The sequence below is a fragment of the Hylaeus volcanicus genome, unplaced genomic scaffold, assembly GCF_026283585.1.
Source record: "Hylaeus volcanicus isolate JK05 unplaced genomic scaffold, UHH_iyHylVolc1.0_haploid 12237, whole genome shotgun sequence".
Classification (NCBI taxonomy): Eukaryota; Metazoa; Arthropoda; class Insecta; order Hymenoptera; family Colletidae; genus Hylaeus; species Hylaeus volcanicus.
In genome coordinates this window covers 1,609,634-1,636,563 of record NW_026533172.1, presented here as the reverse complement: position 1 = coordinate 1,636,563, position 26,930 = coordinate 1,609,634, and the positions used below count along the sequence as shown (strand labels likewise).

Below are 26,930 nucleotides of genomic sequence, written 5' to 3'. Positions count from 1 at the left end.
AACGCTGTTTCAAACAGCTTCGAGTGAATGTTAAATAATAAAAAAAGTACAAAAAATAAACGCATTTTACATATTTTTTTAAAAATGTTTTTCGTTAAATAATAAAAAATTGCTTTCGATTCAATTTTTTTTTTATTTTACTAAAGAAAAAAATACATTTACATGGTCAATATTGGATCAGGAAAAAGTCAATTTACTCGAGTCATTATCAAGGATTTCAGGTAACTAATCAACCAAAAGTCTAACTTCTTACCCTAATTATAAAAGTTTACATACATTATTTTACTTTCTAGTGTAAAAGTTGGGTTTTAATACAAATTATGCAAGTTATCTAAACAACACCAACATTTTCATTTGTTTATTTGTATTCTTACAGTTCACTATATGACCTTTAATTCATCCACCTACCAAATATTATCAAGTAATGTCTTTAAAATTAAGAATTTAGAAAAAATAGAATTCCAAGTATAAAAAAGAATTTAAACTGTTTTACTTTCTTAATAGATAATGAGTGGTCACCTCAAGATATCTATTGTCCTGAGGCAAAAGCTGCCAATAAGATTTCTTTTGATCATACTTTTCAAAACGATCAAGTTTTCTTAGAAATTAACAGTGAAAAAGATGCGCTACAAACAGATCTTAGTATGTGGCAATATCCGGAGGATATGCTGACAGTTCCTCATAAAACTATTCGTTGGCTTTTTGGTATTATAGAATTAATTTTAATTACGTCTATTTTAGGTTTAGGAATTTTTGTTTTGGTTTCTTACGAAAATTTGAAAATAATTTCCTTTTTCACATATTTTTATATTATTGTCTCCTTAGTGCTTGATGGTTTATTAATTTTACTAGCGGCTTTGGTACTATGTATTTTCTGGCTTTTTTGTGGCGAAGTTGGTGTTAAACATGCGACATCTGCTACTTCATTAGTATATTGCTGTTTTCATAATTTTTGTTTACTCGGCCTTGCTATTGTAGGAATTTTGCTTCTTACAACTCAGTCTCACTTGCTATTGGCAAATGACTTAGTCTTAGTACTACTTTACCTGGTATTAGAAACTACTCTTATGATTGTCTACTCATTAAAATCTTTTTGTATTGTTTGGGGTTTGCTACGTTATTTGTGCCAAAAATTTCAAAAGAAATCGTACTAAAAAATTTTTTTAAAAATGCGTTACAACGTTACATGTTTCCATGGTACTACATTTTTTCTTCTCTTGAATTATTAAAAAAAAATTCATTTTATATAACCATATCAAATATTTTTTTAAGAAATTGGTTAAAATTTGTTTGTATGGTAAGATTTAAAATAGTTTATCGTTTCGTTTTTTATTTTTTTAATAAGCTATAAGACGGGAGGTATGGTAGAAACAATTTAGTGATATTATAATAGTAAAAAAATATTAGTTTTTTTGTTAGAAATAGAATATATTGCATTGTTTGAAAAGAAATTTTGTTTTTATTTGTCGTATAGACATACTGAGCATAAATTTTTAGTCACGTTTCCAACCTGTAGAATAACTAATTTTTGTGAACACCAAATCTTCACAAAATGACAAAAAATTAAAATTGATATAAATAAAAATATTAAAATAACAAAACGTACATTTTTAAAAAAGTTTCCTTGTCTATTGTTTGATTTTCATTAGTACACGACAAGCCATTGATAGAGCATAATTCTTCAAATTCACTATGCTATACAAACCGAAATCAACTAAACTATTCCAGAAGAATGCTAGAAATTGTCTAGCTTACGCTAAGTTGTTCTCCTACACTACACAATACATGGCGGACATAATCAAGTGAAATGAATCCACTGCCAGTTTGATCAAAAACCTAAAATTTATTCAAGGAAAAGATAAAAATCCAGTAAAGCACACATTACTACAAACCTCAAAAGCTTTTTCAATGTCTTGTGAACTAGGAACTATACCATACTTCCGTTCGCAAATCTTCATGAATTCCCGATAATTTAATTGAGTGTTAGGGGGAAATTCTAAAAATTGCAGATAAAAAAAGTACAATGTATTTTACTTTATAGTGTAAAATAACTATAAAAGTTGTTGTTCATGTTGTGAAAGCCTAAAAAAATCCCGTTACCTAGCATTAAGTTTTTTAACTCGTATAAAGACCAATATTGTCCCATGGCACGTAAAGCGGCAGGTAGATCCACTGCACCTATAAATCCGTCTCCATCACGATCAAACCATGAAAAGCACTCTCTAAATTGCCAATGCTGTGGAAGAAGAAATAAATTTTTTTCATTTATAGACCTTAAAATGAAGAAATTCTTACTTCGTTTTCTGGAATAATACAAGTATTTGCCATTATAAAAAGTAGTTAAAAATGTTTATAATTAAAAAAAGAAAATCAATTGTTTTTTTCAAGACTTGTTTTTAGTATAAGTTTTACGAAAAATATCGTTGAGAACAAATTTTCCTTTTTTCGTTAAAAGCTAAGCTGTGTCTTCAGTTACTTCTATGATAGGGTCAGAATGCTAACAAGAAAAAATTTATAAATTGTAACTTTAAATCAATTACCAACCTACATTTATTTTTTTTTTTTAATTGAAGTTCAAAAAAGAAAAGATAAGCTGCTTAAAGGATGTTATTGGGCGGTTACATGTTCAAATGTTTCTTGTTGTTCATAAACATTTAAAACTATTAAAACCTAAAAAGAAATTAAAGAAACTACGACTGTATTCTTGATCCCTATAAGGTATCCATTTATGTAACAACGGTAAAAATTTATTTTAATAAAAAAAAAGCATCGTTTTTTTATTGGCCTTACAGTTTTACTAAGAACTAATTTGTGGCTGCTTTGCATCTCTCGTATTAAAAACCTAAAATTTCGTTACTCCACTAAAAGTCAGTTGTCTTATACATGTCCATTATGTCGAAAGAAGCTGAACTTTCAAAGGATGTTGGAAGAACTAATGAAAAAAAGCGTCATCGGGAGAATAAGAATTATACTCATCATGACGCTACTGAAGCTAGAAGACGTCCGTATGATGTCAATTATTCTTATGAGAAGAAGAAGTCTCTACACCGTAAACATTCAAACGAAAGGGATAGTTCTCATGAGAGGAAACATGTTTATAAAAAAAAAAATTCTCAAAACGGAAGTAACAGTCACGAGAAGAAATCTTTTCATGAAAAGAAACGCTCTTATCATAGAAGACATTCTTATGATACTGGAGTTTCGTATGAAAGAAGAGATTCCCATAATAGACGGGAGTCTCATGATCAAAAACAAGTTGGCCGTAAACGACATATGTCAAATGAGAAAACTTCTCAGCTCCCACGGTATTCTTTTGAGAAAGACCGCTCTACTGGTACCGTTGTTTCGCGTAATGGAAGGCGATCTCGTGGAGAAAAACGTTCTCGAAGTAGAAGGCATTTGCATGTAAGGCACTCTTCTCATAGTAGTAGGCTGTCAAGTGTAGAAAAACCGTCAGTTGAAAAAGTACCTAGAAGACATAAGAATTCTTCTTATGAAAAAAGAACAAATTTTTATGATAGTTCATCTAGTGATGTGGAGAACCCAACATATTTCCATAGTGATAATACAAAAAAATCATCTCATAATAAAATAACTTTGTCTTTAAAAAGGTCTTCTCAAGAGAAGAGTGATTGTATCGACGTTAATGTTTGTTTAAAAGAAAAAAAATTCAGACAAAGCGGGAGCGATGAAAAAAAAAGAGATTGTAAGGGTGCAGATGTCACATTGGACCAAAACTTTGATGATACAAGTCATTCAGTACCGGAAAAAATTGAGGAGGAAGAAAGTACACATTATAAGACGATCGCTCCATCTCGTCAAAGTGTTAACAGAAGGCTATCTCCAAATATTGAACATACTCCCCAGTCTACTTCTAAATTATCTACGGACTATACTGATTCCTACGAAAACCAACAAAAAGAAATTTTAGATAAAAAAGAAGAGTATAAGCCGTGTGAAGATTTAAAAACATTCGAGGAGTCTGAAAATTTAAAAACATTCGAGGAGTGTGAACACATTAATGCAAATGCTTGTGACAATTGCATTGCACAAGATCGCGGAGATCCCATTGAGCATGCGGTTAAAAAACACTTAGATTCTTCGACACAAAAGGTCAACACTAAAGATGATAGGGAAAAGGATCCAAAAGGTAACCAAAATATTACAAATTTTGTTGTCAAAAACATTCGTATATTGAATCTATTTTTCAATGTATCAGATCCAATTAAAGGAAACGTGTCCAATCCCTGTAAGTTTTTTCGGTATATTTTGGTTATATTTGATTTAATGTCCCATTTATTAGATGGTGATAAGCGTTTGACGATCAAACAAAAATTGAAAGGTTCAAATATGGATGAATCACGTCAGTTGCATTCTTCCTTTAAAGAAGAGAAGGATCGTTTTCAAAAAGCAGAAGATACTTCGTTGCCTAGTGCAACAAATGACCCTGACTTAGAACATCAGGGAAATAAAACCGTTATGGACCGAGAGTGTGAGGAAGATGAAAAAGATACATCTACTATGGTTTTGGACCCTACCCTAAATAGTAATGACTTTGACGAAAATTTCTTTTTTTTTATTTTTGTATCTTGAAATGTAGAGATAGACGGGTCTTCAACTACCAGCTTACATACCCATCTTAACGATGACTTGACTAGTAAGCAGCATGTTTTCTTTCCAATTCGATTTTTTTTTTCTTAATTTTATAAAGATAGTGCACTGATGGATGGGGAAAAAAAAGAAAATGAATCGCTTAAAAAGGACGAGACTCTTCATGTAAAATTGATGGGTAATCATTACATTGCTTTATCACTCTCTTTTTAAAAATGTTCATGGGATAAGCCACAAAAAGCACGTTATTTTAATGGCATTTTTTTATTTTATCAGAATTCAGTAAATCGTCCACGCGTGTGCAAAGTATAGAAAATAAAAAAACACAGCGATTAGAAAAGATTCGAAAACTTATGGATGCAATGAAGGAAAAAGGTCTTTTAAAACCTCCAGCCGAATCATGTTCTCAAGAAATTATTTTGGACCAACAGGCCTCTGTACATGGAGTGTCCCGTTTGGATTCGGAAGCTGATGATACTTCTACGGTTGACACGTCTTTTCAATTGAAGCAAATAAACAATAAAGGTGTAAACAAAGCCTTAAGCTCGAATGATTCAAAAACTTTACAAGTGGAAACGCCAGGTTTTATTGAATCTGAAGTTGTACTAGATGCGGATGTTACCAGTGATAAAGAAACCGAAAAAGGGAACGTTTTGGATTCTCTGGATGCTTATATGGAAATCATAGCTACGGAAATTGAGGAAGTCAATAGCGCAGGATATAAGAAATCGTCAAGACGCAAACGTAAGAAAGGGAAACAAAGTGACGTTGCCTTTGGAAAACCTGTAAGCGACTAATAGTGTTGAGTTTGTACTTTTAATCACATATTCATTCATTTAGGATCTTATAAAAAAACCCTTGTCAATAACTCTTGAAGAAATTTTAGATTTACAGAAACAAAGTAAGAGAATTTTGTTGATTACAACAATTCTAGTTTCGCTATAAACAACTACGTGGAAAAAAAAGCGTATCGAAAAATTACCTAGTAAAAGACACACGTCTTTAAAGTTGTAATCAAAGCGTATAAAGCTTGACTAAAATGTACGTTGTGCAGATGCTTCTTTATTGACTAAAGAAATGGAAACATTGGACGATTCGTCAAAGGCTACATCAAAAACATGTTTGGAGTTATATGAAGCACCTTTTCATACATCATTGACTGATTGTTCAAAACTATCCATAGAGAGTGACTTGGTCTATAATGTTCCCGAAACCACGGATTTAAGTGCAATAGACGCTGCCACAAGCCTCGACTGCTTAGAAAACGTAAAGATTGTCGATGCTTCTTTAGAAGACAACGAAGATGCTTACCATGAGCAATTTATTGCTGCTATTCGAGAACACAGTAACAATGTAGAAGAAAAAAAAACGTGTGGTAATCGTTCTTGTAATTTTTTTACGCAGCTTAATATATGCTCCTTAGATGCTATTGAAGACATCCCTACTCTTTTAGAAAACAAATGTGACACCGAGGTCAAAGTAGAAGAAAAATCTGAGGTGCTTGATAATTTGGATGACGAAGACTACCGTTATAACTTAGGGAATGATGGAGCAACTCAAAATTACTTTGATCTTGTACAGGTATATCTATGCTTTTCAATAAGAGTCCTATAACTTTTCTTTTATTTTCGTAGAAAGTGGGAAACAAGAAAGAATTTCCTGCTGTAGATCATTCGACCATAGATTACCCTCCTATAGAGAAAAATATTTATGTGCAAGGTATGGTACATATAAACAAATGTTGTTTGAAAACTATCTGTTTAAAGTCCGAGAAATAACATTAATGAAAGATCATGAAATTGAAGCGTTAAGAAAACTTCACAGTGGAATCCGTGTTCGTGGAAAACACTGCCCACGACCTATTTTAAATTTTTACCAATGTGGATTACCTAATGGTATCTTAAAAATAATCGAAAAAAAAGAGTTTGAAACCCCTTTTCCCATTCAGATGCAAGCTATACCCGCTCTTATGGCAGGTATGCGTTTTCTGATTGCAAATGATTCTTAAACTGTCTTTTTGGGGGGTTTATTTAGGTCGTGATGTTATTGCTATTGCAGAAACTGGGTCTGGAAAAACACTCGCGTATCTTTTGCCTTTAGTGAGACACGTGCTACACCAACCTCCTTTAAGGACAAATGAAGGACCAATTGGTTTAGTTCTAGCCCCTACTCGAGAGCTTGCTGTTCAGATACAACGGGAAGCGCATCGTTATACAAAAGCTACTGGACTCCGTTCTGTAAGTTCGCTTGAAATTTTTGTGGTCAACGAGACAATGATTTTTGAAACTGTATCTATTTCCGTATTCATAAGAAAACTCTAAGATAATAATTTTAATAATGAAACAATATTGTTCAATGCGATTTTAGACAAGTGTTTACGGAGGAACTGGTATAGGTGAACAATTGTCAGCATTGAAAAGAGGTTCGGAAATCGTTATTGGGACTCCTGGGCGTATGTTTTTTTTGTAGCACACCTCCAATGTATAATAATTTTTTTATTTTATCAGGTTTGATTGATGTCTTAACAATAAATTGTGGAAAAATTTTAAACCTACGGGTAACGTGAATTTGTTGATATAACGTCCCATCATGTATGATGTACAGCGTGTAACATTTTGTATATTGGATGAAGCAGATCGAATGTTTGACATGGGATTTGAACCTCAAATCATGTCGATTTTAAGTAAAATAATTTTTTTGTTCACATTTAAAACTATTAACATTTTATGCTAGAAAATATAAGACCTGATCGCCAAACAGCATTGTTTTCAGCTACATTTCCACCAGTTATCGAAAGTGGGGAAAACCGAATTGTCTTGTGGCTTTTACAAAACAATAAAATGTTTTTTCAGGTCTAGCACGACGTATTTTACAAAAACCTTTAGAAATATCAGTAGGAAACAAGGGTCAAACAGCTTCGCGAATTGAACAGTATATTGAGGTCTGGACAAATTATCGGGAAAAATTTCTTAGATTGTTACAACTTTTGGGAGAATGGAATGATCATGGATCCATTATTATATTTGTATCTAAACAAAATGAGGCAGATGAACTCTTTGCTGAATTGTTAAAGGTATGCAATATGGGCTTTATTGTCAATTTTAAATAAAACACAGTTTTGTTGTATAGTATGGTTATCCCAGTTTTGTGTTACACGGAGGCCAAGATCAAGCGGACCGTGATTTTACGGTTCAAGATTTTAAAGAAGGATCTAAGGCGATTCTTGTAGCAACATCTGTCGCTGCAAGAGGCTTGGATGTCATGTCAGTTGTTCTTGTTATCAATTTTGTAGCACCTGATCATCTAGAAGATTACGTCCATCGTATAGGGCGTACTGGTCGGGCGGGAAATATTGGCGTCGCTTACACATTTTTGTTACCTCAAGAAGGCGACAAGGCTGAAGATTTGATCAAAGCCTTAAAACAAAGTCAGCGACCAGTTCCTGAGCAAGTTCAGGAACTGGCTGATGAATTTCGCGCTAAATGTAACATGGGATTAGCATGTCAGCATAAAAAAAAAGGTTTTAGAGGAAAAGGTTTTAAATTTACAGCAGCAGAACAAAGCCGACAGCAACAGGAACGTCAACGCGTTAAGAAACAATTAGGTGCGTGGCGAGTGTTGATTTCATGATAAAGATAGCACAATGTATTTTTTAAGGAATGAATGAATCGGACAACGAAGATGATGCGACAATACTTGACGGAGATGATTTTGAAAATCCAATGGCCCCAATGCCTCCAGTTCCTACTTCAGCACCAGCAACACCAGCGGTTCCCCTTGTACCAACCGGGGATGTTGAAACCGCATTTGTACGTGCTAAAGCTTTGGCTGAGCTTATTGCTAAGCAAGGTGCAATACCTAGTACAACAACAATAACGACACCACCAACAACAACAACTCCACCTCTTCCCGTTACCATACATCCTATCGCACAAATTCCTTCTATAAATCCACCTGTCATACCCACAGCGACTAGTACAACAGCTCTGGAGATTCCCGGTGATCAAAAGTCTAAACAAGTTGCATCCTTACGTACGACATTACAGCAACAATTAGAACTTGTTTTCCCGATGGTCAATCCCGCATTAAATGCTTCTTTAGGAATGACTCAACGCGCTTTAAGCATTTCAAACTCAGTAACAGCTGCAGCTGCTGTTGCTGCAGCAACAGCAGCTGGTTTGTCTCTTAAAGGAAGTTCAGGAGTCGGTTTTCCGTCTTCAACCGGAAATGTTCCGGGACTTTCATCTATGGCGTATATAGATCAAGCGACTGGGAATGCAGTAGATGAGTTTGAAATCAATGATTACCCGCAATATGCGAGATTTAAAATCATGCATAAGGTATGGATATTTATTATCTTTAAATACAATCTCCTTTTTTTTAAGGATATACTGCACCGTATTGCGGACCAAACATCAGCTGTGTTGCAAGTCAAAGGCCGGTATATTTCTACTGAAGAAAAAGATTCTCCTATCAGCGTAGGCGTCAAACGACTTTATATAGAAATTATTGGTGCTACCCCCATTATTGTACAACGAGCCAAGTTTGTTATTTGTGGCGCACATTCTAGCACTAAACTGCGTACTTTATTTTAGGCATGAGATTCGAACTTTACTAGAAGCTGTTTCCTTGAAGCAACTTAATGTTGGAGCAACTGTTCGACCGCCAGGTCGCTATTCTGTTATATGATTGGATTATCCTTTCACAGTTGATCAAATATAAAATAAGTATTTTTCGATTGTATGCGTAACACAAATTTTTCAAGTGTGTTATTAAAATGATTGTTGTTTCATATGATTTTAAGTTTTTTTTTCTTCAAAACACATCCTTTTTATTCTTGGTCATAGTTGCGAAAAAAATTACCACTGTAAAAAAATTTTTGCGGTTGGAAACAGCATCAGTAGCATCTGTTGAGTTATATTTCACCAAAGACACAATCAATCATGTGATGTCGTTACATAAAAAATGACTTTGTTTCCTTTTTTTATTAAGAAAATGTGCATCAAACGTGTTTTGAAAGAAAAATATATTTTTTTGTAAAGTATTCTACTTGATTTTCAAAAAATGTTGTAGTAGTTCATTACTTTAGTCATTGCGGTAAAATAATAATTTGAATAAAAGGATCAACTTTTTTAAAACATCTGGCTTAGTGTTCTGACGCAGTGATGGTGAATCGTCTTAATAGAATTCAAGTCTAACTCTGAGAATTTAAAGAAAAAAGTAAATTCAAAAAATTTTAAAATTTGAAAACAATCTTTTACAATGACAAGTCGATCAGATGTTTCGAAAATGCTAGTATCACATCATTCCGGTCATGCGGGCTCTGTAGTGAGTTCATCTAGTCATCAAACTCAAGCCACGTCACGCTTGTCCTCACGGCTACAACATCAAAAGAGCAAAACGTCTAAAAAAAAACCTTTAAATTCAATAAGTGTTCAGAAACCATGTGTTACACAACAGAGTCACACGTACTCTTCACAAGGAAATCCTTCGACAGAGGCCGTAAGTTTCCTTACTACCTTTCTAGTAGAGTGTCCATTTATTTTTGCTAGGAGTCAACAACTTCTCAAGAAAGACACTTAGTGTCTTCCCCGAAACCGTCACCAACTGAAACATTGACTGTAAGAAAGTCATATGGATTTTTGCAAATGAAATGCCTAGAAATATTAAAAGCGGCTTCTAACCCGATGAGCATACATGACATTCAACTCGCTTTGGGATCCGGTTGTGATATTGTCTCAGACCTTGCTTTTTCTAATCTTTTAAAAGCTAATCCTAGGATATCAATAAACAGTATTACGAAACGTTTAACCTTTAAATCCCCTTACGAAAATATCACGGGTCCAGATTATATTTTAAGTCATTTAAAACATCGCGGTTTTGAAATTAATAGTGAAGCTTTAGAATTCAATAAAAATATAACAACCTGGGTGAATCAGTAGGTTACAATGAGTACGCGTTGTGTTTATATACGACAATCAGGATTTTATTAGAGCGTCGATGCCGCGCGGTTCGCGCAACGCGTGTTTCCCGTTGCAAAGTGTTTTCCTCCGAATCTGGTTTTTTTTGCAGTTTATACGCACCAGAAGCACGCTGTGAAGCATGCAAATCACTACAAGGTGTCATTCTATATCCTCTGGGTCCGGAATCGGTTGAAAGCCTTGTGATTGATGCCGATTTGAAAGAACTATGGCATAAAGTAAAAATCATGTTTTGAATTAACTTGATTTTCGTTTTCAAGGGTTTTTTCTTTTCTTTTTTTATTACTTAAGATCCCCCACAAGACTCTTGCGGACTTGAAGTCGCTTCGAAGCCAAGATAAAAGAAAAAGTTTCCTCAACAAGTAGGTTAAACAAAGTGTAGGGATTAACAACATTACTTTTTCAAATTTGGAATAGTGAACTTGGTAGTAAAAAGCGTAAACCAGTTGGAGGTCGCGCCCCAAGGTAAGCAAAGCAACGTTAACATAAAGGGTACCAGTCAGTTATGCATTAATAGAGTTCAAAAAATTGCAAATCTACATATGTACACTCAAGAAGAAATAAATCAAGCGTTAACTGAAAATATGTCCTGAGGTTTATTTTATCTTTAAAACAACACATGTTTGAAGCAATTGCTAAAGCAATTCTTTTATGACGCGTAAAGGATTATCTATCCACCGAAATTTAAAATTTGCATATCTTTTAAATGAATGGAGTCTACAAATCATCTAATAGTCATCACTTTTTTCCTTTAGTGTTCGAATTAACGGGAAAGTTCCCCTTGAACCTTTTTCCACTTTATAATGATGATAGACATACATAATTTTCAATTCCAAGCTTATTAGTAAATTTTTTTTTGTTTAACATCATTTAAATTAAAAAAAAAGGTTTACATTTTTAAGGTAGAATTGCGGACAAACACGTCATGAAAATTTTCACATTACGCAGAAGAGAAAATTTGTTTTTACAGAAAAATATTTATTTGGTGCTAAAATAAGAGTCTGTGTAGAAAAAAAGTGTTATTACTCTTACTTTTCCATTATGCGATCGTATTTCTTGATTGAATCAATGTTGTTCCTATATTTTAATTAAAAAAGGTTGGGGTTTTATAATAATCAAAAACATTCACGTTTAAACATTTTCTTAATATCCAAAATACCCCAATGGCATTAATATTCGAAAATTCAGCAAACGCAACGGAAGAATTGTTAGCTACATTGACGAGTTGAATAAAAGTATCGGGACACTTGCAATAGTCACAGAGTTGACGTTAATTCGCACGTTGATCCAAAAGTAGAAGATTCCGTCCTAACTGACTCTTCATCATTTTCAGAATGTGTACGGGTAGGAAGGGAAGGTGTGCTTTCTTATGTTTTATTAAAGTGACAATGTTGTATTTTTACCTATAGGTAATCATGAAAGAAAACGTAGAAGATTCCATGATATTTCATTAGAAGCGCGAGCGTATGAAAGCACACATTCATTTTTTGAGTATACAGAAGAAAAAGAGTGCACTGAATCTTTCTCTGTGAATAGTGTACATGCAGACCCTCCAAAAATTTATAAACAACATGATTTTTCTTCCACTGTATGCTTGTTTTTTTAGAAAATTAGCCAAAGTTTAGAGGGCTTGAAGTATCCTGAAACCCTTGAATCTTCGTTATCCTACTTAAGCGCGTTCCTCGTGGAGCAAAATCCTTTGTCTCAATTTTTGTTGAAGGATGTACTATTTTTTATAATTGAGTCTCTGGGATGCAATGCGTTAACGGAAGACAGAAATGTCGGTGTTCGTTTTGCTGGAACTGAAGCTTTATGTAACATTTTACTTTGGTCGGATGAATCATGTTTTCAATCTTTTTCCTTCAACTTTGAAACCGCCGTTCAGCAAATAGTCTCCGGACTTTTATGCGTATGACGTTGAAAGTTTTTTTCTTTTTTTACTCTTGTCTTTTTTTTCTTCTCGTAGACTGTAACCTATTTACAAGAACAGATAAAATTAGATACTGATGTAGAGTTTATATTACGCTCCATTACAAAAACGTTTCGATTACTTTCTTTGTTGTGGTCAGATCTACACTAACGGTTTGAAAATACTTTTTTTTACTTACCCTTTTTATTTAGTGAATATAAAACGCCACTTCCTTTCATATTGAACGCATGGCAGTCTATTGAAAAATCATTAGACAACTCAAATAACTCTCTTTCGCTTCAATCTGTCTCTATCGCTTTTTCTTCCGGTAGGTTTACTTAACTTTATTTCAATTAATGGTTCTTGCTTTTTTTTTAAAAAAAAAAGGATTTACGTTGTTGCTGTCGTTGCCTATAAAGGAGTTAAATTTTTACTTTGATACTTTCCATGCTGCAACATCGTTTTGCACTATGTTTTTCTACGGAGTTTCGGGAGCGGCAGAGAATGCTCAGAATACGATTACTTTGGTACTTTGGGGGGATTGGAAAAATTTAAATTATATTTTTAAAAACTAATTACAAAAAACCTTTAAGATGTTTTCATTAAGCTTTGTATGCATTCTCTTTCTAGAATGCAATAAGAAAACCATTGGAAGTCCTACTAAAATCGTTTATTCAAGGCACATTACAGACTTTCTTAGATGAATTAAAAAAAAAAGATCTGCATCGAGAAAACGTTGTCTCTATGAGATGGTGGTCTGCTTCTATTTCTAGTAATAAAAAGTAGAAAGAAAGAAAAACAGTTATGAAACCAAATTTTTAGGTTTATTATTATGTTTTTTGGAAGTCTGCAATTCGGATGAGCTAGCTATATATCAGGAACGTTTTCCAGCATTTTTTTGTACTTTACAAGAGGATCTTTATCATGACCCGTATGATGCAGTATGTAAAACGTTATCCCAAATTGAAGGCATTATGGCATCCAGTGATATCTCTCAAAGTTCTACATTGATCAATACGTTTAATTTAAATAAAGGAGAAAGATTTGATGATAAAAATGAAATCGCTAATTCAAGGGCTTGTCACCAGGTATTGAAAATTATATTTTTTAAAGTATCGTTTTTTTTTTATCACAGTAATTAACAAACTTTTATTTTTTTCAATAAACAGCTCATCAAAGTATGTACTAAAGAAATACAGCTTACTGGTTTTATTTTTAGTCTTCTAAAAAGACTTTTGCGTAAGCTCTTCAAAATCTTACTAGAAAAACTTTATTAACATAGAAAAAATATTCCTTATAGAATTAGCAGATCCATACTACTCAACAGAAATTTTAGAAGAAGATGACCTGGATTCGAACGATAACTTCGAATCTCCTATTATGCTACCACAATTTTTTATTAATTATCTTGACACCGATTTTGCTCGGAGCTTGATTGACCAATGCCATCAAGCAATCGCTACCGTTTTTCAATTGCCGAATTTATGTACGGCGGTCCAATCATCGTTTGAGTACGTAATATTTTTTTATTTCAAATAAATGTAGTAATTCTTTAATTTAGTTCATGCCGTTTTGAAAAAATTTTGGAGAATTATTTGATAACGCAACAACATACAGTTAAATTTTTTGTTTATTGTATACTGGCTGCTAATACTCCTACTAACTCCGTTATTTTTTTTAAAAAGAAGGATTTTCCTTCAGAACCTTTTGCTACTATTTTTTTTTTTTTCCGCTCACTTGAAGTGTGTTCTATGGGTTCCGCAGCTCTACATAGTTGTATTTTAACTACTTTGCAAAGTATGACAGAGGCTTGTGTCTTATATGTTGATCGCAATATGATTAGCGACAATGCGTCAATCTCACTTGACGATATAAAAAATCTGTTTAACATTTTGGAAACGTATGATTATCCTTATCAATTTTCAAAGCAACATGTGAAAGATGAAGACATTCTAAAAAACTTATGGTTTGAATCTCAACTAACTTTATCGGACTTAATCTGTGCTTTAGTAAATCATTGTAATAATGAGGATATTTTAAAAGTAAAAGATATTGGAAACAAATCATAACGGTAAAAATATAAGTTTTTTTTTTAGATCACTCTTTATAACGTATTACGTATCATGGAGAAAACAGTTGACAAGGGTGGTAATTATCTTATGTTAACTTGTAGTTTAGCTGAAATATTGTTTGAGTCTTTTCGAGGTAACATTTTTCTTAAAAGCTGTTCTTACTTTTTGTTCTTTACCCTACAAAGATGAAAATTACGATTTTTTGTTCCCCCAATTTGATACACTTCATTCTTTAAGTGGAATATTAAAAAAAGTACTTTAAAAAGATAATAACAAATGATCATTGTTTTTTTTAGTTAAAACAGCAAGTTTCTAAAGTAAAGGTTTGGCCTAGGACTGAAAGTTCCCATCTTTTAGCTACGATTGAAAATTTAAAAGCGTTCATTGTGTATAAGCAGCAATTTCAGTAATCGAACAAGTGGAACTGCATGAAAACGTTTTTCTTTTTTTTTAATTGCAATATGATGAAAAATTACAATTTCAAATTAAAATTTTTTACCCTTCTTTTTCTATGTTGTTTATGACTGACCCTGGTTCTGAAAAAAAAATAATCCCACAAAAAATTTGTAACCTTGTTTTTTTTTATTAAAAAAAATTTTATTTTAATTAAATTTTTTAAATACTAAACGTGATGTCTTAATAATTTTAATACCACGAAAAATGTTGTTGAATTTTTGTAGAACGAAAATAATAAGAACAATCTCAAAATTATTTTTTATGCCACGGCTTCTTTTGAGTCTTTTACCACTGCAGTCTTTCTTTCCATAATTTCTTGCGCCTCTGAACATTTCATTAACGCTTCCTGTAAAACAAATTAAGCAAAACTAATTTGAAGATAAAAGCGACGCAAGACCCTTTACCAAAGCTTGGTCTTCTTCAACATTTCCCGAATTTAAATTTTCCGGGGCAACATTATATTGCAGTTGCATTACAGTCTCATCCTTCCACACTACAATTTCCATTTTATAAAAAAAGAAGTGTACATACTTCAATTTATAACATGATATGATAGTGTCAGACTACAGTTTTTATTGAAGAAATTTTACTCGATGAGACACTCGAGCCCTCAGCAAAAAACAAACGCTGCGTTTATATACTTTTCACTTGATTCTTAATCTTGCTTAAATCAACTCTACTTGTAAATTTTTCCTTTCTACTCCACTACAACTAATACTAACTATCTTTTTTTTGTTCTTTAAAAGCCACAATATCTTTTTAAAATCTCTATGCATTTAATTATAGAAAACATTAAAATAAATGAACGCTTAAATAAATACAATATATTCGTGACATTTATTAAAAAAGAGACACATAATATGAAATCATTTTTTTTCTGTACTAAGTCAAAGTAACGCAAAAGAGCAGCAAGTCACGAAAACGCTATATCAAAGTATTAGTATAAAAACAACCCTTTAAATAAAATAGGCAACTTTTGCTCATTATATAAAACTTACCTGGAATATATTTTTTTCCAGGTTCACGTGCCGGAGTTCGAGCTAAATTGACCGTGAGAACACGACCATACAGCTCTGAGTCATGCATATTAGCAATGGAATGTTGAGCATCTTCTTCTTCTTCATATTCAACAAAACCGAATCCTCGATGTTTACCTGAGGTGAGGTGAGTTCGAAGTGCTGTTATACAGAGCATTACGATTTACCTGTTAAACGGTCCTTAGGGATAGCTATTGTTCGAATGTCACCAAAAGGTATGAATGCTGCTTCCAAAATTTCTTTCGTAACGTTATCATCAAGATTACCAACGTACAGAACTCGTTTTAAATTGTTTTGAACTTCGGAGCTATTCGGAAAAGCGTCGAGATGAATTTCACTCATTTTTCCTTTCAAAAACAACAAACAGGTGACGCTGATTTTCTGATGACTAACTATGAAAAGTCCATCAGATAATTAGACGCTAATACAATTTTTGGCGCTATTAATTCCGATTTCTTTATTCTGTTACCTAAGCGTTTTTAAAAATTTTCAGAACAGCATGTAGAGAAGTATACATACCATTTTGTCATTTTTAATAAAGCGTTACAGTAAATTGAGCACCTTCTTTATACTACTTCCCTATTGCGCTACATATTCTTTTTAGAACAGATGTTTGACATATTTGAATGTAATCTTTTATAAAAGAGATAACAAAGATTCAAAACTTTTTTATAATTGAATCTAGCAATTCTCACTATGGTAAAATCAACCTATCATACGAATTAAAATTACTGCTTGCAATGTCATGTAGGGATTGTTGCAAATTACCTGTTTCGTTAATCTATTTCAAAGCTCCAGTGTTGCCACAATTACAATCCTCTTATACCATTGTTTGAGTGAAATAGAGAGAATTAAACAGGTTAATATTCAATTTACATAATTTTGAGGGTAGGGGAACTTCATTCACATTCTTTTTGTGTAGTGTAATCTGCACATGGTATCAAAATTTTTACTTCACCAGTGGAAATCTTTAGAAAAAAAACATGCATTGTAAGACGCCAGTCCTCGTTCTACTAAGTAAACAAGTTACCCCAAGTTATCCAGGTCAATGCATGCAAAATCTATTTAGCGTTTATTACAATGTGTAACACTGAGCTAAACAAATGTAGCGGGAATACTATTTTACTTAAAATGATATTTCTAATAAATGTTTTTTTTTACGTAAACAGTAATAAAAAACGTAACAGAGAAGACAGTGAATTATACCATAGATCATGAAACGCAAATTTACACAATTGTTGTCAATTTCGTTATCTCACATTTTGAATTATCTGGAAGTAAATAAGGAGTATTTTTTGAAGCATCTTGAGGTAAATGTATATAATTTTTTAAAGCTTCTTGAGGTGAATCAGGAGTGCTTTTTAAAACATCTTGAGGTAAATGTGAATCATTTTTTAAAGCTTCTTGGGGTAAATCAAGAGTGCTTTTTGAAACATCTTGTGGTGAATCAGGAGTATTTTTTGAAGGTTTCTCATGAAAATCGGAAGGACGTTTCAATTGCCTTAAGAGCATTAGACGTCGTTTACTGATAAGTCGTTCGCATCTTCGTCCTACACGTGTTTTCTCTAATGCTAAGGCAGTCTCAAAATCTGGCGCCTGCCGAGATTCCACTGATCTTAACGCACGATTAAACGCTGCTTCTGAGAGCGTTTCTATATTTACATTAGAGAACATATTAGAAAATTCCCGGTAAATATGTTGTCGTTTTTGACGAAGACTATGAGAATGAGAAAGCTTGGTGTGATGTTCATTAACGTTCTTTTGAGTATCGTCTGAATCGACGGAGGGAGCCACCCAATCGAATACAGTATCCTTTGGTCTAATCAACCTATTGGCCTCAATTAATAATGTTTCACAGGTTTCAATAGGGTATACTTCTGAATATAATTTCTTTGTATCATTCCTACTCGACGATTCCAAATCCAGTGATCCCTCATACTTTTTTGTCTTTGCAAAGCTTTCAGATGTTGCATTTATTCTTTCACAACTTGTTGACTCCAAATTTTTTTTCGTTTCGCAATCAATAAGATGCTTATCCGTCGTCACTCGACCGGTGAGTTTCTCAATTTCAGATACTCGTTTGCGCCTTTTTTTTCGCACAAGTGATTTATTATGAAGCTGAAATGTATTCGACTTTGATTCAACCTCCAAATTTTCTACCGATTCCTTCAATTCTATCTGAACATTTTTAATGTCAAAACCATTATCATGTTGTGAAACGTCTTGACAGGGTGACCCTATTTTTTCTTCTATTTGTACTTTTGGAAGTGTAGTTGGAACCGTATCTGACAGGTGTGTCTTGTGATTTTTTTCATAGCATTCAACATGCTTGTTTCTCTCTAATTTCTTAAACTTTTCAAATAACTCTTCTCCAAATAACATCTTATCATATGTTTCGAAATAGTTAAATTCTTCATCATTTCGAGCTAACATTCGATTTAACTGCAACAATAAAAATTTTTAATATGAGTTTGAGAAAATTGTAGATTTTTAATATAATATATGCAAATGACAATAATTCATTTCATTTTTCAGATCCTTTAAAATATAAGCATTTATCATAAAATGAGAGAAAAGCTACACTATGTAAATTTGGGTTCAAATTTTAATATATTGTTATATTTTAATATAGATTTGTATAGATTTTTGTATTGAAATACACCACAATAAAGAGACTCGTTTAAATAACATACCTCTTCCGGGGTTGTTATAGAATTTTCAGTGCCACCACACTTAGGATATAGAAACTCTCGTAATTTCTTTTGGCGTTCAACATCAGTATATTGATTATCAAACATGCCCGCCTAAAAATAGTAGGAATACTATAACTGTTGTAATATAACTATTACCTGAATAATTTTTTCGTCAAGATCTAGTTTATGTTGAGCCTTAAGAAGAACTGCTTCTTCTATGTTCGACGTCGTAATGAACCTAAAAACAAACACTTCATTTTTTTGACCATAACGATGCGCTCTGGCTTGAGCTTGTAAATCTTGATGAGGATTCCAATCCGAATCAAACAGAATAACTGTATCTGCAGCTTGAAGATTGAGTCCTAAACCACCAGCTCTGACAAATATTTTATTTTTGTTTTAACCACTAACAATCAGCTCAAAAATACCTAGTTGACAGTGTGAAAATAAGAATGGAGGTGTTAGGGTCATTAAATTCTTCCATTCGACTGCGTCTGATGAAGCAAAAACGAATTCAAAACATAGTTATTAATGTATATCAATTCTAGGGTAAGAAAAGTTCTGATGTTAATCAAGATTACCGATCTTCTATTACGGTAGTTCCATCAAGTCTACAACGAGAATAACCTTTCCATTCAAAATAATCATCCAGAATATCCATAACATGGGTCATTTGACAGAATAACAGCGTTTTATGTTTAAAATGAATCAATTTTGGTATAATTCTATGAGATGTAAGCAGACAACAATGCTCTTGATAAAACGTGGTTTTTGTTCTACCTATCCAAAACCTCAAATTTTCCTGACACACGGTAAATATTTTCATCAACGTTATATTCGTCTTGGAAAAGATAAGGATGATTCACAACTTTACGGAGTTGCATCATAATATTGGAAAAAGATTTTCCTATTTTTTTTTTACAATCGAATCTATTCATGATATGTGAAAAAGTGATACAATGTTTTTGTCTTAAAATAGTTCAGTTATACCTGATGGCTCGACTGGAAATATGCTCGTATGCGCGTTTTTGCCAACAAGACAAAGCTATACGCACATTGTACTCTTTTTTATGAGGTAATTCATCTAAAACATCCTCTTTGACACGTCTTAGAAGGAACGGTCGAAGTACCGAGTGAAGTGTATTAATAATTAAAAATTTTTCTTCTTCACTCAAACTAAACGTTTCTTCGGCGCTGGAAGTGTTGACCAAATAAGAGGCTTTGTAAGGTTGCTCAAACCACATTTCAAAATCCAATGAAGATGAAAAAATATTGGGTAAGAGAAAATTCAATAACGACCACAACTCTGATAAATTGTTCTGAAGGGGAGTCCCAGTTAGAAGGACTCTGTGTGTTGAACGGAACTCTGTTAATGTCACATGAAACTTTGATCGAATATTTTTCAACCGATGACCTTCATCAACGATCAGGAGACTCCAATAAGGAGTCGATAGTACAGATTTTTCCCTTAAAACCCAATCATATGTTGTTACACAAACGTGAAAGGTTTGACGCCTTAATTTATGACCAAGCATACGACGTTCCTGTTTATTTCCTCTGAACTCCAAAATATCCAAGCTAGGACACCATCGAGCAAACTCATTTATCCAATTAGGTAATGTACTTAATGGAGCTATAACAATATGAGGACCAAAACACTGACGATGTTCTTTAAGATAGGCTAGAAAGGCTATGGTTTGAATGGTTTTCCCTAATCCCATTTCATCAGCTAAAATTCCAGATAGTCCATTATCGTATAAATTAATCATAAAATTTAAGCCTGCAAGTTGATATGGTAACAACTTTCCTCCTGATAAAATGGAAGGCTGTTCTGTCACACTTTGCAGTGTTAAAAATTTAGTACTGAAGAAATGCGTGTTCTCTTCACAATCCAGTTTATTATCTAAATTTAAAAGTTAAATTTGATGGAACATTGTTAAAAGCATTATTTTAATTTTTAAAATACAACGTATGATAAATTTCAGAAACATTTTACACATACCATTATTCATACAAGACTTTTGATATTGCTTGCTTAAAAACCGTTGTTCTTTTTCAGCTAAAGTTGTTTTCTCTTGCTGAATTTTCATTTTATGATTAATATTATCAATAAAAGTTTTCATTCGTGAAATAGTTTCTGAAATACGAGCTGTTTTTGATTGTTGAAGATGCTCCCAATACTTATCTAGGTCATGCTCTTTCAGATAATTAAGTCGCTCTTGTTGTTCTTGTAATTGTAAAAGACGAAGTTTTTCTTTTATAGAATCTATTGCAACAAGGATATACCACATTTGACATTTTTATTTAAAAGCAAAAAATGTCTACCACACTCTTTGACAGCTTCAAGTGCAATACTTCTTAATAATTTTGTATGAACACAAAGGCGATTTTGAAATTTTTTCCAGTGTTTATGAATGTGCCGAGCAACATATCGAAATTGTATTCTTTGAATTTGATGTTCTGTGGGTGTTTCCATGATAATACGTTGACACTTTTCGCCTAACCGAAAAGCAAAACTTTTTAAAAGATCAGATGAAATTTCATTGTGGGAGGTTGTGGTTTTTTTGAAAGGGGTTTCTTCCGTAACACGAGTTCTCATGTACGTTTGAAACGCTTGACAATAAAGTCTTTGTGCATTGGGATTCTTTTTTAAAAAAAAACATCACTGAAATGAACACCATATGTAACAATTTATAACATACACTGAAAAGTTTTCTTTCTGGTAAAGAACTTGACATTTCACTAACAAGTATGCTACTCGCCGTCCATGGTTCATTACTACAAAAATAGGATTCAACAGAAAAGCATGAAAGTAACTGTGTATCTTTCTTTTCAGCAACCAAACACATAATCATATTTTAAATAGCCTGTTCCTTTTCATCAAGAAAAAGCTGTACTTTATGATTTATGCATAACACCAAACAATTGGAATCGTTTTATACCATTGACGATTTTTATGAAAGAACTCCGTACTATCACTCGGTGGCGAATCCTGACGCTGGACACACTACTTGAAACAATTTCGTTAATAAACTAAGACTAAGCGCTACACGATATTTTGCCTCTTTGTTTAAATTGGCGCATTGCTCTATAGTAGTTACCCATGCTGTTGCCGTTTGTTGTGACGAGTAGTGAGAAACTGAACATTTTTTTTTATCTGAATTGTCTATCTGTACTTCTCTCTCAGTACATTTTGTTAACGCCAATGATTCTCGAACCTTGGAACCTATATTGTTGAAATCCGTTGTTTCATATGTTTTAAATGAATCAAGTACAACATCCGATAATGTAGAGGAAAGCTCAGGAACTAAACAACACAAACATTAAAGATATTATCAATTCAATTTCGTTACTCAATTTAACTGAGTGTTGTTAAAATATATATAAAAATTTAATTTGTTTTTTCTCATCCTAAACTGAAGCATACCCTCATTCGGAGTGTGGATGATGAACTTTTCTGTCCTTGCGTCATCAAAGCTCTTGATCATGCCATTACTACTTTGACACACCTTTGGGCTGGTTAAATTATTTTCGGTTTGATTCCCTTCGCCTTGCAGGTGTTCATTCACGTTTTTTCTTAATGTTTCTCCTTTATTTTCAGTTTCTCTGCGTTGTTGTTTTCGATTCACATTCTCGCTTGCTAGCTCTTGACTGCTTAGGCCTAATTCCTTTTTCATTTTATTTTTTAAGCTTTGCAGTAGAGTTTCAACAATATTACTTACTAAAGATGGAGTGATATGGTATGTTGTATCACTAGATGAATCGTTTTTGTCACAAGACTCCTTTTCAAACTGAAATCGTTCATTATTGATTTTCTCATTATTAACATGCCTTTCACAAAAGTTTTTATTTTCCATTACATCCATTTATAGTAGCGGATCTGTTATGAAAACATGAAATTAAAAAATGATTTACTGGTATTTCTTTTTTTCCTAGAAAATAGAAATAAATTATAGTCAGCAATTTTATACTTGTTAAATAATGTTAAACTTTCTGCATAAATGTAAAAGGTTAACAACAAAATACATAAAATAGTACAAGATTTCTCCAGATGAAACTTCTACTAATTACCTCGACTTCAAATCCCAAAACAATACTAGAGCGTTACTTTAAACCTATACGCATCACAAAATAGGTAATTTTTATAAATCCATGTTTCTTTCAATTCAAATAAACTAAAAAAAAATTGTAAGCCACAAGGAAACATGTGTAAATATTTGATGTTATGGTTTTAGATCATTTCTAAATATTATTCATACATATGATAATCACAGAGTAATTGAAAGATTAAACGTGTGTTTTACATGAGAAAAAATATCCATAATAAACAAGTTATTTTCTCTATGGATCATTTTGAAAACAAAGAAAACTCACTCCTATAGTTTAAATTGTTTCCCCAAATATTGATTTCAAATGACTCTCGTTTTATAAAACTCGAAACATAATACTTTAATAACCTTCAATTAGAGCCTTTCCATCCATACGAGTTAAATTGTCTTTCTTCCTTCCCAATTCATTCAGCTTAAACTTTTGAACTGACAACTGATCGTTTACGAAAAATAGACACCGATGCAATCATAATCATTGTAATTATCTAATAATCGAATAAGTAGTACCTGGATTCACATTCGTTACTGGTGAATGTGACAAAAATCCTGATACACTTTTTACCAGCGTATCATCCAATCACTCATAAATTTGAAAACATATGAAAATAAATAGCTATTTTTTGAAAGCTACAGCTTTTCTTTTGCTGGAATAGTGTAAATGTCTTTTTTTTTATTAAAATCATTTTCTAGTTATAAAAAATTCAGTTGAAACTCCCTTTACAGTTAACCTATGGTGTCAAAAAACAACACCCATAGTTTTAAGGCTTCTATTTTAGCTTCGATTGCTTAGTAAACGATTTTTGATAAAATCATAATCTTATATTTCATTTTTTTGGAAATCACGATTATAACGCTTTTAAAATTAAGGGTTATTCTTTTATTTTTAACCACACATGCGGAATTCTTAAGTAACACATGTTTTAATACACCGTTTCAATATGAGCCATTTTGGACACTTTACATTTAACCATACCAAGCTATCGCTGAAAGTACCATTTAATCGAGCCTAGACCTTTAGTCCTACCTAACGGACTCATCGCAATCGTATTCCACCCAATTTTGTGACATTAACTCAAAAATACAAGTGAACTCCCTACTTTAAGAGTATTTTCAAGCTACCAGGTGCGTAAATGAGCCCTCGTACGTTTTAGTACTTTAGATTTTCCACAAACGATGTTTTATATATCCATTATTTCTCTAAAGGAAAATTTTTCAGTAAACTATGACCATTTTATCATCGGAGCTCTTACAAAGATACATTCATGTTGTAATAGCCCTTTACTGTTTCTACTCCATTGCAACATTAACTAAATCACTACATGAATTGAATTTACCGCGTCTTTATGATCTCATAAAGAACGCTTTCACCGCAAAAAAATATTTTGGTTTTCCTACTTTACTTTTTTACAGTGATTCTAATCCCAGTGATAATACCAATTAAAATGCAAACAATAAAATTGTCTTTCATTTGAAAAAAGAATTTTTTTTTAGGCAAATAATATTTCAACTGTCAAATTAACATTTCTCCCTATTACGTCTCATATGAGGATAGCACTCCAAAAGACCACAAACAATGACGTAAAAATCATATTTTAATTTCTTTTTTTATGCATATGTTTTTTTTACTAACCTTTTTATTACATTTGATACCGTCGCCTCAAAAACTACTTTTTGTATGTAGCCAAGTCGCTTCAATGACTCTGTTGTTTAAATATGGACACTGAATTTATGTCGATATTTAAAAAAATGAAGAGCGGAATTCAATATTTTTTTCTTTAAATAGGTATCAAAATCTCCTTTAAATGTGAGATAGCCGTCCCCTTTGCCTTTAAAAAAACGTACAATGACATAAAAAATTAATGTAGAACTTCTCAGCAAATTGAGTATTCAGAAAAAGCATGTTTGCTTTTTAGAAGAATAAATGAACGCGCATAAACTGGAAAAAACAAACTTTCTTTCAAGTTAGAACATTTAATGCATTTGTCGAAAAATAACAAAGCTTTAAACTAGAATTTTAACTAGGTTTTTTTAAAGATTTTACAAAATATGTAAAGAAAAAATAATTTTTATATTAACCCATTTTATTTTTTGATAAAGACGCATGTTATTTTAAATTACGTATGATTAACACGTAAGCAATTTCTACGTAATTAATTTTTCTTGCCTATAACTCATAACATATATGACAAAGTGAAAAAGAATACAGTATCGAAGCATTTTTTAAGTGTGATCATATCCATTGAAGAAATTATCGAATTTCAATGACTTTTATTTTCTTAATCTTAATGTTTCCTTTTCTTCTGTAGATTGGCTACTTCTCCACTATATAAAGCCATGAAGTAAGGTTTTTTTTTTTAACTGTCAAGTAACATTCATTTAAAACGTAAAGATTCTCAACCGCTTTCAATAACTTGAAGTTTTCTTTTTATTCTATTATAAAAATTTATAAGCCCAAATAAGTGTAAATGTATTGGTTTTCAAGTAAACAGTCTATTATTGAACAGTGCGCTTTCGTTCGCTGATGCAACCGATAAAAAAATTCGGACGTAGGTCCATTCTTACACTCTTTTGGTATACTAAAATATTATTTTTTTTTTACCTCTTCATACTTTTTTTTGTAGCTATTCATCTTGAAACTCAAAATTTCATAAAAATGTACCGTAAACCAATTTTTACTGCAAAATTTTTTTAACATTATTTACAGTAACAATAGAACACTCAAGCTAGATTTAGGTTTCATTAAATTCAATTTTTTTTTCTTTTAATTATTTCTTACTAACTTATCTGCTTTTCTTGCTTCAAATAGTTTTAAAAAACTTCTTGAAATATGAATAATTTTTATAATATACCAAAATGACTACAGCAATATTTCTAGGTAATTGTAGCCCGTTAATCTCACTTGTCAGGTTCAAATCTTTTTTAACGGTGTCATCGTACTATTTCACACAAACGTGTCATTATAAGCTAAAATATTTAGTACTGTTAATTTTTTTTTAAATATCTTATATTACAAAAATACATCTAACTCTTTTTTAGTTTCTTCCTTTGAAAAAAACCCTTACAGTGCGATTCAATTTTTCTAAATTCACATTCAGTTTCTCAGCATGTTTTTAAAAGTACTTGCATGAAACAAAGGGTCACACTGTTGCCCAAGCGACTTACCAGTAGCATAAAGTTTCAACCTATTGGTCGACCGATTCCAGACGATTGAGTAGAGGGTACTCTGATGAAAGCTTAAAACATTTAAGTCTTAAGTAAAGACTTCACCCATTTAATCTTCCAGGTCGTCGACATAGTCTTTATCGTGTTTTGTCCAATAAAAAAAAGCATCATTTTATTCAGACTTGTGAGTGAACGAATTGTCTATTTGACGTTTCCGATGGTCCACGATTTCGGAAATGCGATATTTCAATATATTTTTTAGAGAAATTAAAAGAGCACAAAACATTCAAGGGGATGAATTAATTTTTTTTTAAATATTCTTACCCATGTTGTCAAAATACCAATAGATGCTAACAACCTTAATGTTATTTAAATAAGCGGTTGAGCTACTCCAATAAGCAACCCCTAAATTAAAAGGAAATACAAAATAAAAAGAAAAAATATGTGATTTCCTTAATAGTCCTATATGACACTCGCAGCACAGCGTATTACGATGAACTACGTCATTCCTTCTGTAAAGAATAATCCATTTCATGTGGAGCAGTTTATCAAGAAACGATTTTTTTTGTAAAAAAATTAAGGAATTGAGTTTTTTCCTCTGAGAGTACAACACGTTTAAAATTAATACATTTTAATTTAATATAATCAAATCAAGAAGGCAAAAGCGTGCTTGTTCATTATTGACAAGTAGAAAAAGAAAATGATAGAATGTGACTTGTTTTTGTTTCGAAAGCAAATGTTGTGCAGCTACAAATGAAGGTGCAAGAATTTTTTGAAATTTTACAATATCAATAAGTCCAGTTCATCTGCTCCGTTTTAATTTTATAGATTTGGAAAGAAAAAACTTTTTTTTTGTTACTCTTAGCGTTATTTGCTTTAATAACAAAATTTACGATCTGT

At 32.2% G+C, this 26,930-nt stretch overlaps 6 protein-coding genes and 1 long non-coding RNA gene across 10 annotated transcripts; 3 read left to right on the top strand and 4 right to left on the bottom strand.

Annotated features, from left to right (window-relative positions):
- Window positions 1-76: 76 nt before the first annotated feature.
- Window positions 77-1,281, top strand: LOC128884096 (uncharacterized). Its single transcript, XM_054137166.1, has 4 exons — window positions 77-221; window positions 377-421; window positions 505-693; window positions 742-1,281. The coding sequence occupies exons 2-4, from the start codon at window positions 385-387 to the stop codon at window positions 1,152-1,154; spliced, it is 639 nt and encodes a 212-aa protein (XP_053993141.1). The 5' UTR covers window positions 77-221; window positions 377-384; the 3' UTR covers window positions 1,155-1,281.
- Window positions 1,282-1,292: 11 nt separating this feature from the next.
- On the bottom strand, window positions 1,293-2,428 carry LOC128884097 (calmodulin-beta-like). The gene is made up of 6 exons (XM_054137167.1): window positions 2,296-2,428; window positions 2,101-2,236; window positions 1,893-1,996; window positions 1,756-1,836; window positions 1,607-1,695; window positions 1,293-1,543 (listed from the first exon to the last, which is right to left on the bottom strand). Exons 1-6 carry the CDS (start codon window positions 2,326-2,328, stop codon window positions 1,522-1,524), a joined length of 465 nt encoding a protein of 154 aa, XP_053993142.1. The 5' UTR covers window positions 2,329-2,428; the 3' UTR covers window positions 1,293-1,521.
- Window positions 2,429-2,883: 455 nt separating this feature from the next.
- Window positions 2,884-9,665, top strand: LOC128884091 (probable ATP-dependent RNA helicase DDX46). Its single transcript, XM_054137150.1, has 21 exons — window positions 2,884-4,150; window positions 4,220-4,249; window positions 4,304-4,546; window positions 4,601-4,657; window positions 4,712-4,789; window positions 4,888-5,396; window positions 5,452-5,512; window positions 5,666-5,986; window positions 6,035-6,192; window positions 6,246-6,330; window positions 6,378-6,587; window positions 6,646-6,848; window positions 6,979-7,063; window positions 7,119-7,168; window positions 7,216-7,294; window positions 7,345-7,407; window positions 7,464-7,684; window positions 7,741-8,215; window positions 8,269-8,951; window positions 8,997-9,154; window positions 9,207-9,665. Exons 1-21 carry the CDS (start codon window positions 2,884-2,886, stop codon window positions 9,298-9,300), a joined length of 5,130 nt encoding a protein of 1,709 aa, XP_053993125.1. The 3' UTR covers window positions 9,301-9,665.
- Window positions 9,666-9,695: 30 nt separating this feature from the next.
- LOC128884294 (uncharacterized) lies at window positions 9,696-10,215 on the bottom strand. Its single transcript, XR_008459338.1, has 3 exons — window positions 10,084-10,215; window positions 9,873-10,027; window positions 9,696-9,811 (listed from the first exon to the last, which is right to left on the bottom strand). It is a non-coding gene; the product is annotated as an uncharacterized LOC128884294 (long non-coding RNA).
- LOC128884293 (uncharacterized) lies at window positions 9,777-15,008 on the top strand. Of its 4 annotated transcripts, none has more exons than XM_054137582.1 (19): window positions 9,777-10,113; window positions 10,164-10,549; window positions 10,605-10,810; window positions 10,884-10,954; window positions 11,010-11,057; window positions 11,110-11,936; window positions 12,002-12,129; window positions 12,199-12,501; window positions 12,559-12,656; window positions 12,714-12,829; window positions 12,889-13,028; window positions 13,132-13,273; window positions 13,324-13,589; window positions 13,671-13,740; window positions 13,802-14,012; window positions 14,063-14,543; window positions 14,598-14,706; window positions 14,759-14,826; window positions 14,870-15,008. In XM_054137582.1, the coding sequence occupies exons 6-19, from the start codon at window positions 11,927-11,929 to the stop codon at window positions 14,981-14,983; spliced, it is 2,256 nt and encodes a 751-aa protein (XP_053993557.1). In that variant the 5' UTR covers window positions 9,777-10,113; window positions 10,164-10,549; window positions 10,605-10,810; window positions 10,884-10,954; window positions 11,010-11,057; window positions 11,110-11,926; the 3' UTR covers window positions 14,984-15,008. The 4 variants fall into 4 exon arrangements, with proteins under 4 accessions (XP_053993557.1, XP_053993556.1, XP_053993558.1 ...); XM_054137581.1 differs by having other exon boundaries at window positions 10,594-10,810; XM_054137583.1 differs by having other exon boundaries at window positions 10,594-10,810; window positions 10,853-10,954.
- A 226-nt stretch (window positions 15,009-15,234) lies between these two features.
- On the bottom strand, window positions 15,235-23,442 carry LOC128884480 (uncharacterized). The gene is made up of 24 exons (XM_054137912.1): window positions 23,376-23,442; window positions 23,134-23,301; window positions 22,831-22,874; window positions 22,482-22,752; window positions 22,187-22,427; window positions 21,861-22,066; window positions 21,702-21,766; window positions 21,462-21,537; window positions 21,085-21,403; window positions 20,762-21,025; window positions 19,750-20,662; window positions 19,540-19,689; window positions 19,341-19,484; window positions 19,188-19,253; window positions 18,916-19,135; window positions 18,760-18,870; window positions 18,326-18,508; window positions 16,835-18,244; window positions 16,586-16,776; window positions 16,460-16,535; window positions 16,234-16,413; window positions 16,028-16,183; window positions 15,434-15,522; window positions 15,235-15,375 (listed from the first exon to the last, which is right to left on the bottom strand). Exons 4-18 carry the CDS (start codon window positions 22,623-22,625, stop codon window positions 17,294-17,296), a joined length of 4,053 nt encoding a protein of 1,350 aa, XP_053993887.1. The 5' UTR covers window positions 22,626-22,752; window positions 22,831-22,874; window positions 23,134-23,301; window positions 23,376-23,442; the 3' UTR covers window positions 15,235-15,375; window positions 15,434-15,522; window positions 16,028-16,183; window positions 16,234-16,413; window positions 16,460-16,535; window positions 16,586-16,776; window positions 16,835-17,293.
- LOC128884481 (peptidyl-prolyl cis-trans isomerase E-like) lies at window positions 15,289-16,408 on the bottom strand. Its single transcript, XM_054137913.1, has 4 exons — window positions 16,234-16,408; window positions 16,028-16,183; window positions 15,434-15,522; window positions 15,289-15,375 (listed from the first exon to the last, which is right to left on the bottom strand). Exons 1-4 carry the CDS (start codon window positions 16,406-16,408, stop codon window positions 15,289-15,291), a joined length of 507 nt encoding a protein of 168 aa, XP_053993888.1.
- Window positions 23,443-26,930: the final 3,488 nt, after the last annotated feature.

Coding starts and splice junctions, on each gene's coding strand:
- LOC128884481 (XM_054137913.1), bottom strand. CDS start 16,408: ATGAGTGAAATTCATCTCGACGCTTTTCCGAATAGCTCCGAAGTTCAA. Junction 16,184..16,233: donor CCCTAAGGACCGTTTAACAG/GTAAATCGTAAT, acceptor ACCTCACCTCAG/GTAAACATCGAGGATTCGGT. Junction 15,523..16,027: donor TGGAAAAAAATATATTCCAG/GTAAGTTTTATA, acceptor TGGAAATTGTAG/TGTGGAAGGATGAGACTGTA.
- LOC128884097 (XM_054137167.1), bottom strand. CDS start 2,328: ATGGCAAATACTTGTATTATTCCAGAAAACGAA. Junction 1,696..1,755: donor GTGTAGGAGAACAACTTAGC/GTAAGCTAGACA, acceptor CGGTTTGTATAG/CATAGTGAATTTGAAGAATT. Junction 1,544..1,606: donor AAGGAAACTTTTTTAAAAAT/GTACGTTTTGTT, acceptor CATTTTGTGAAG/ATTTGGTGTTCACAAAAATT.
- LOC128884480 (XM_054137912.1), bottom strand. CDS start 22,625: ATGGATGTAATGGAAAATAAAAACTTTTGTGAAAGGCATGTTAATAAT. Junction 19,485..19,539: donor AAATTTGAGGTTTTGGATAG/GTAGAACAAAAA, acceptor TACATCTCATAG/AATTATACCAAAATTGATTC. Junction 18,245..18,325: donor TTCCAACTACACTTCCAAAA/GTACAAATAGAA, acceptor AAAAATGTTCAG/ATAGAATTGAAGGAATCGGT.
- LOC128884096 (XM_054137166.1), top strand. CDS start 385: ATGACCTTTAATTCATCCACCTACCAAATATTATCAA. Junction 422..504: donor CACCTACCAAATATTATCAA/GTAATGTCTTTA, acceptor CTTTCTTAATAG/ATAATGAGTGGTCACCTCAA. Junction 694..741: donor AGTTCCTCATAAAACTATTC/GTTGGCTTTTTG, acceptor CGTCTATTTTAG/GTTTAGGAATTTTTGTTTTG.
- LOC128884091 (XM_054137150.1), top strand. CDS start 2,884: ATGTCCATTATGTCGAAAGAAGCTGAACTTTCAAAGGATGTTGGAAGA. Junction 5,513..5,665: donor TTTAGATTTACAGAAACAAA/GTAAGAGAATTT, acceptor TACGTTGTGCAG/ATGCTTCTTTATTGACTAAA. Junction 7,169..7,215: donor GAAAAATTTTAAACCTACGG/GTAACGTGAATT, acceptor TATGATGTACAG/CGTGTAACATTTTGTATATT.
- LOC128884293 (XM_054137582.1), top strand. Junction 13,029..13,131: donor CTCAGAATACGATTACTTTG/GTACTTTGGGGG, acceptor TTCTCTTTCTAG/AATGCAATAAGAAAACCATT. Junction 14,013..14,062: donor GCGGTCCAATCATCGTTTGA/GTACGTAATATT, acceptor TCTTTAATTTAG/TTCATGCCGTTTTGAAAAAA.